This window comes from Populus nigra, chromosome 4 (assembly GCF_951802175.1).
Source record: "Populus nigra chromosome 4, ddPopNigr1.1, whole genome shotgun sequence".
Taxonomy (NCBI): domain Eukaryota; kingdom Viridiplantae; phylum Streptophyta; class Magnoliopsida; order Malpighiales; family Salicaceae; genus Populus; species Populus nigra.
In genome coordinates this window covers 316388-324097 of record NC_084855.1, presented here as the reverse complement: position 1 = coordinate 324097, position 7710 = coordinate 316388, and the positions used below count along the sequence as shown (strand labels likewise).

Below are 7710 nucleotides of genomic sequence, written 5' to 3'. Positions count from 1 at the left end.
AAATAGGTTAGAAACACCAACTTAGCAAGTTAATATTTACAGGAAATATTAAAGGTGACATTAAAGCAAAGTTTTTCACCTCCTTACATTATAAAAAAATACCTCATAATTATTTATTTTTGTTTTTGAAATCGTGTTTGGATATATTTTAAAAGTGTATTTGCCTTAAAAAAAATATTATTAATATTTTTTTTAATATTTTTTGATGAATTTGATCTGCTAATGTAAAAAAAAATTTTAAAAATTATTTTAATATGTTTTCAAATAAAATATACTTTTAAAAAACATTATGCGTATTAAAACAGGTATTAGCCAACGAGGATTAGATGTTAAAAGTGAATTGTATGATGCAGTGAACCTATATATATATATATTATGTTAATCTACTATATTATTATGTCATACATGATCATGTCATATGCTTAGATTGAAAGCAATCTAACATTAAGAACCAATCTTTAAGTCTCAGAATTCAGAAAAATAAACAATCCAACAACTTTACTTGAAAGGCAACACCTGCTTATAAACCACCCTCCCTTCCCTTTGTATCCATCCATCCAATTAACAGCTAAAATGGCTCTCTCCTCACTTTCTTTGATGTTTCTTCTTGCATTTTCTTTCATGTCATTCTTCGCCAATTCTGGTTTAGCTCGTGATTTCTCAATTGTGGGCTATACCCCTGAAGACTTGACGTCCGGGGATAAGATCATCGATCTCTTTGAATCATGGATATCAAAACATGGGAAGATTTATGAGAGCATAGAAGAAAAATGGCTCAGGTTTGAGATTTTCAAAGATAACTTGTTCCACATTGATGAGACCAATAAGAAGGTCGTTAACTACTGGCTTGGATTGAATGAGTTTTCTGATTTGAGCCATGAAGAGTTCAAAAACAAGTATCTTGGCTTGAAGGTTGACATGTCTGAAAGAAGAGAATGTTCTCAGGAATTCAATTACAAGGATGTCATGAGCATCCCAAAGTCAGTGGATTGGAGAAAGAAAGGAGCTGTTACTGATGTCAAGAACCAGGGGTCATGTGGTAAGTGTCCTATCTCAATCTCAGATTCTTGCATACAAAAGTAGCCATGGTTAAATAAATTGAGTAATGTCACATGGTCAATGCTTATTTGTGCAGGTAGCTGCTGGGCCTTTTCAACAGTAGCAGCAGTAGAAGGTATAAATCAGATTGTTACAGGAAATTTGACATCCCTGTCCGAGCAAGAGTTGGTCGATTGTGACACTACTAATAACTATGGGTGCAATGGAGGACTTATGGATTATGCATTTTCTTACATAATCTCCAATGGTGGACTCCACAAGGAGGTAGATTACCCATATATCATGGAAGAGGGCACCTGTGAGATGAGAAAGGTATTAACTAACAAGAGAAAACTATTAATTCCTTCATGGTTCACTATCAAATTATTAATCCAGGCCAAACAGTCTTCGTTTTTGTTTGATTTTCCAGAGATGAATGAATAGCAATAAGCAGTACCGTTTGATTTATATCTTTGGTCTTGCAGGAAGAATCAGAGGTAGTGACCATTAGTGGATACCACGATGTCCCACAAAACAGTGAAGAAAGCCTGTTGAAGGCACTTGCCAACCAGCCCCTCAGTGTGGCCATTGAGGCTTCTGGCAGAGACTTCCAGTTTTACAGCGGGGTAGGTCAACATTTACTACACACACACACAAACACTGGCTTTGTATCTTTCATTCTGAATGGTAGGCTAACTCCATTGATTTATGTTGCAGGGTGTTTTTGATGGTCATTGTGGAACTCAGCTAGATCATGGAGTGGCAGCCGTCGGGTATGGATCAACCAATGGCTTGGATTACATTATCGTTAAGAACTCCTGGGGATCTAAATGGGGAGAAAAGGGTTACATAAGGATGAAGAGAAACACTGGCAAGCCTGCAGGGCTTTGTGGTATCAACAAAATGGCTTCTTATCCCACTAAAAAGAAGTAACATGCTAAATGGTCTCTGCTCTTGTCTTCCTCTTTCAATTCCCATTTCTGGAATCTGGATGTCATCGGGTGATGTCTTGTAGTAAATTGATATTCTAAATGTTTAATCACTCAAGTTGTTGTCTTTTTCACATTTTCTATTGGCTGGCTATCCATTAACGTTTGAAGAGATTTACAAGAAAGAAACTTCCTTCCATCACTATCTAGTTCTGCCAAATTCCCACTCTGACAGGCACAGCTTTGTTCTAGTAATCTTAGAGAAAAATAAAATATGAATAATGGCAGCATGGACGATCGATCACATGCATCAAATATCACCAACTTATAGGCTTACAGATGAAGATGAAAGGTCCATGATCTATAGATGATGAAATATGCACAGCTATAGCTAGCAGTGCTTCTCTTAATTAATCATCACCGCCGCTCCGGCTACCACAGCAACCGCCACCATAGCAACTAGCGGTGACCTGTAACGTAACAAAATACTGAAGCAATTGAAGGGTGCGAAAACCTGAATTTAAGTATATATTAGTATACAATCAATCATACGGGATGCGTATAAAAATGCCTCTTAACTTATTAAGATGCTCCCGTATACCTTCCTTACCAATCAAATTTTACCATTAATGCTCAAGTTGTTCTTAATCTCAATCCTTAATCCCAGACAATTAATAATAGGTATGTTGAAAATTATCATGGAAGAAAAACTCTTAATTTTTAAGCTAATAAATGTAATATGAGCCGCTTAAGCTTCAAAATAACAAAATTATTATTTATTATTTATAATTATAATAATAACATCTATAATTTTTAAATTTTTTAAGCATTTCATCAAACAATTTCCGGATAGTAAATCTTTTTCTTCAAATATTTCATTCTCTAATATCATTTTCATTATTCATTTTTAAATTATCACAAATTATTTAAAAAATATTGATTTGATTTTTTTAAAATTAAAGCACTTTGAACCATATTATTAAATATATATAAAAAAATTAATCGAGAAATCAAAATAATTTAGTGGAATATTTGACATAATTTTTTTTTTGATGAAAATTGACAGTCCTAGCAAGTTGGGGGTATACTTGATATTTACCAATAAAAATATAGAGTAAGAAGTAAAAATAAAACCCTTCGTTTTTTGTCACACACACTCAAAAATCAACTCCAGTTCTGTGCTCACTCGGAAACTCACCTAAAAAACCCTAATTCCGGAGGAAAAAAATGAGAAGTAAATACGGCGGCGGGCAGCGGCGCATTTCAAAATCACCTCAGAAACCTCCCTCATCCTCCACTCTACGCCCATTTCCTCAATTGAGTCCGGTACTTACTCTCTTTCTCTCTGCTTTTATTTTATGTTTTTATTCTTTCTTGTTTTAATTAAATTATTTTAAAAAAATAAATCACAGTATGAAGCTAATAGTGATGAAGACGATGCTAATTTAAGTGAAAAATCAAGCAGAAGCGATGATGATATGGGTAACGGTGGTGATTGGATGGAGGTAGATACATGTTTAAGCTGTAATAAGCGTGGGAAATCGAAATTGTTGGTTTGTTGTGTGATTGGCTGTCCAGTTTCTATTCATGAAAAGTGTGCAAATTTTAAGCTTGCTTTTGATGACTCGGGTAGGTTTTGTTGCCCTTACTGTTCTTATAAACGGGAGGTTGGTAGGGCTAAAGAGCTTTTTCGGAAGGCTATGTTGGCAAAGAAGGCGTTGTTGGGTTTTATAGATCCTGAAATGATGGGTGGTGAGGCTACGGGTGGTAAAGAGAAGCGAAATGGGGGGGAAAGAGCGGAATTTGATGGTGCTGAAAATAGAGATGCGCTGGTGGAGGATGGTGGGGATGGTCTCAAGGTAAGTGATTGTGATCGTTGTGAAGTGATGGTTGATAATGAAATGGATGGTGCTTTGCCTGGTGCTGTTGACGGTAGTGACAATGGACATAAGAGTCGAGAGGAGAAAATACCGGGGATTGAGTCACTTGAGGATTCAATCAGCAATGAAATTAGGGATGAGAGAAATATATCTGAAACTCATGAGTTTGAGACCTTAGAAGGTGAGGAAGGGAAGCAAGAACGGGAAAAGGATGGCAGAGTTCTTGAGGGTGGAGAGCGAGCAGAATCTTCAAAGGATCATTATGTAGAGAAAGAACAAAAACAGATGCAGCAGGATGGATGTGATGACGAAGAACAAAAAGAACAAGAAGAAAAGCATCAGGATGGATGTGATGACAAAGAACAAGGTCAGTGTGTGGGAGAAGAGCAAGTGCATCATGATGCACGAGAAGCCAATTCTGGTGGAGGAGTTGCTGCACCTAAGGCTCCTCCTGTTTCTGATTCGGACACTGGGAAATCTGTTGTGCTTCGGAGGCGTGTCAAGCATATTGGTAAGAAGAAAATAGCAGAGTCTCTGGATGCCAAACTTTCGAAAGAAGCACCCCCTCAACCACACACCATTGATGAAAAGGAAGCTAAAATCCAAAAAAAGAAAGTTATCCTCTCCAAAGAGCCCAGACAACGCCTGGAATCTCCTAAGATATCGTGAGTGTTTTTATTTTATTTGAATAAAGAAATCTCCATGCAAGTTTGATCACTTCAATAACATAATTGTTTAGCTAAGATGGTACAAATGGATCTTTTTAACTCAAACCTTTTCTCCCCCTACTGGCAGCTCCAACCTTTATCCCCGTAATGAAAAGCGTCAAAGGTTGAATTGGACAGCTGATGAGGAAGACACACTAAAGGTATGAATTTAAATAGCATTGCCAATAGATGTGACCATAGGAGAATACCTGAACTTGGCGCTGCATCTTTGCAACATATTTTTACGGATGGATGGTCAAAAGAAAAATAAAGTACAAATTGTTATTTAGAAAATAGTTATGAATAACGTGTTGAGGGAACTAAGCAATACAAAATGCAATTGTTGGACGCTGTAACTAAAGAGAAATTAACACACCTTCAGGGAATGGTCAAGAAAGTGTTGAAGGGATTGAGGTATTAAGTTTGTCAGACATGGAGTGCCCTGAGGTGTTTTTTTTGGGATAATGTGCCCCAAGGTCTTTGATGTTGGAGTCAATGATGAAAACTTTCTTTGTCCCTTGTTTTTTTTTTTTTAATTTCTGGAATCATTGTACTTTCCAGAGGTTAAATCTGCACCATTCAACTTGTCTTTGAATTAAAATGTGCTGTCTTGTAGGTTTAATGTCATAATTGAATGAATAACATATTTGATAAATCTTCGAATCATGATAAATTGATGATGAAGTGGAAGAAATCATCCCAGAGATAGTGGAGACTTCAATTCTGAAATGCTTAAAGATTTGTCACTTTCATTTCATTAGGTGAATTGATTACAAATTCTTGAAAATACCACTGCAAAGTTTTCTTTTTCATCAACTCTCAATATTTAATTGTTCTTAAAAAACACAAGTCAAATATTATCTTGTTATAGCTCTTAATTTGCTGTCATTGAAGGAGTATTATAGCTTTCGGATGACTGAATCAGCAGAGAAATGTTAAAGATTGATTTGCCTGAGTGGTTGGCATATATTCTTTGACTTCAGGAAGGAGTGGAGAAATTTGCTATACCAGGAAACAAAAATACTCCATGGAGAAAAATTTTGGAGTTTGGTCATCGTGTTTTTGATTCAACTCGAACTCCCACTGATCTCAAGGATAAGTGGAGGAATATGACAAAATAGTAAGTTGATGTTATGAAAATGCACTTGGTCACACACTTATCCACGCTTTTTGTTGAAGCTATTTATTTTGGAATGATTGGGGGTTTGCAATAGCCACAAATAAATAAGTTAGCCATCATCCTGCTTCTTCTATCCAAGTGGGGTACAATATTCTCAAGTGTGTTCTCAAGTCCTCTGGTAATTTATTGTCCTGGCTATATTTGAGTGATGAGTTCCGCATCCTCCCATTCATTGGAGTTGGAGTGAACTCATTGAACTAAACATCCAATAACAGAGTAATCTGTGAAAATTTAAAACACATAAATGTATGTACTTTGGATAGTTCGGCTTTATTCAATCGGACTGCTGAGCACTGTTCAAATTTTTACTTAATCAAGAGGCTTCTTGGTATATGACAGCGTTCCATGCTTAAAGAAATGCAGAAACCGATCATATAACAGAGGAACCACAAATATTATACTAAGTTTACTTTGGCTTTCCAAACTCCCACCCTCTCCCCTTTTATTCTTATCAAGTACGGAACGCTTCTTTACAATTGGCAAGTGGACTTGATTTTCTTTTTTTTCCTTGTCAAACCCTCTCATTTGAAATTTTGTGCAGGTTTTATGGTGCCTTTGTTTTCTCTTTCTTTCTTCTTTTTCATTAATTTCATATTGTTTTTCATGTTGTAGCGCTTATTTTTGTAATCTAATGTTAATGATTTTCCATCTAGTCTGTTAACAATAGAAATTGACTTTTCTATGTACATTATCCTTTCTATCTCCTATCACTACCAAATTTTCCCATAGCCTATTTGAAATTGTCTCTGTTGTTTTCTGAGTTGCAGGAACTTGGTCTTTTCTATATCTAACATGATTGTGTCAAACTATTCTTCTTAGGGCAAACCGCTGGGCGACTGGCTTTTTGGTTACACTGTTCGGTAAGGAAGTCAACCATATAATTGTCTTAAAATCCTGTAAAGTGTGGTAGCGATCTCTAGTGGAGCGTTTTGCTTCTCAGTTTTTGCTTCCCTGTTGGGATGTAAATTTGTGCACTCAATCATGGCCGAACACTTTGTTTTGTAGCTTTACTATGGTAGTATTTTAAATTGTGGTAGGAATTGTTTTTTAAAGTGTTTTTTTTTTAATGCATCCAAATAATTCTTTTATTTATTAAAATTTATTTTGCATTAAAATAATAATGTTTTATTTTTAAAAAATTTATTTTTAATATCAGCGTTTCAAAAACTATCTAAAATCATAAAAAAATTGATTTGAAACAAAAAAAAAAATGATTTCAAAAGGGCATCTTGAACTTAAAAACAAATACACTCTGAAAGTTTAACAAAAACAGAAAAGATCAGAAGAAATTGTAGGTGATCTATCTGGTTTTTGGTGTCCAGCTCTAGCATCTACAGAAACGTGTATATTTAGTTCCTTACAGAGCAATAACCTCTCCAGGAACAGAGGTATTTGGGTGGCGATCAGTATCTAAGTAACATCTGAACAAGCACAGCTCCGTATTTTCGCTCTCATTCACATTCACCTCAAATGATCCCCCGTTAGTTTCTTGTGTGATCAAGTATTTCTCCTTGCTCCGATTCCTGGAAGATCATCCTCGGCCATAGTTTTTTGTAGCCCACAAGAATCCAAGAGTCCCAAAGAAAGCACCTCCCTTCCCTTCCCCATTTCCCCCATTAATTTTGGGACTGGAAGAGGCTGCTACTAAAAAAAAGCAATGTCAAGAAGCAACCACGTGGTGGCACAGGGGAAGAGATCAACACGTGGCGACGGAAGAACTGCTTGGAAAGTAGGGAATAAGACGGTGGATTTTGTAGCAGATATATGAGATCATCTTCGGCTATACGGCCAATTGAAACATCCAAGACCGTCTCCATGTCACTGCTGCTTGCAGGACATTATTCTCCACCAGAGCTGTGTACCTGACTCGTGATATGAAAATTAAGAACATTAAGTAGTGCAAATCATAGAATAACAAAGTAAATTAATACACTACATTTGAGAATGAGGTGCATCTGCCTTCAGGGCATAAAGAT

General features: G+C 36.1%; 2 protein-coding genes across 9 annotated transcripts; both read left to right on the top strand.

Moving 5' to 3' along the window:
* Window positions 1–539: 539 nt before the first annotated feature.
* On the top strand, window positions 540–2166 carry LOC133691213 (cysteine protease XCP2-like). The gene is made up of 4 exons (XM_062111620.1): window positions 540–1039; window positions 1136–1371; window positions 1524–1664; window positions 1756–2166. The coding sequence occupies exons 1-4, from the start codon at window positions 574–576 to the stop codon at window positions 1969–1971; spliced, it is 1059 nt and encodes a 352-aa protein (XP_061967604.1). The 5' UTR covers window positions 540–573; the 3' UTR covers window positions 1972–2166.
* Window positions 2167–3102: 936 nt separating this feature from the next.
* LOC133691591 (uncharacterized) lies at window positions 3103–7679 on the top strand. Of its 8 annotated transcripts, none has more exons than XR_009841714.1 (6): window positions 3103–3293; window positions 3380–4512; window positions 4643–4715; window positions 5538–5674; window positions 6502–6594; window positions 7115–7679. XR_009841714.1 is itself a non-coding variant. In XM_062112161.1 (6 exons), coding segments are annotated over exons 1-5 (1443 nt in total). In that variant the 5' UTR covers window positions 3103–3194; the 3' UTR covers window positions 6555–6594; window positions 7121–7679. The 8 variants fall into 8 exon arrangements, 7 of the variants coding, with proteins under 7 accessions (XP_061968145.1, XP_061968143.1, XP_061968142.1 ...); XM_062112161.1 differs by having other exon boundaries at window positions 6554–6594; window positions 7121–7679; XM_062112159.1 differs by having other exon boundaries at window positions 6554–6594.
* Window positions 7680–7710: the final 31 nt, after the last annotated feature.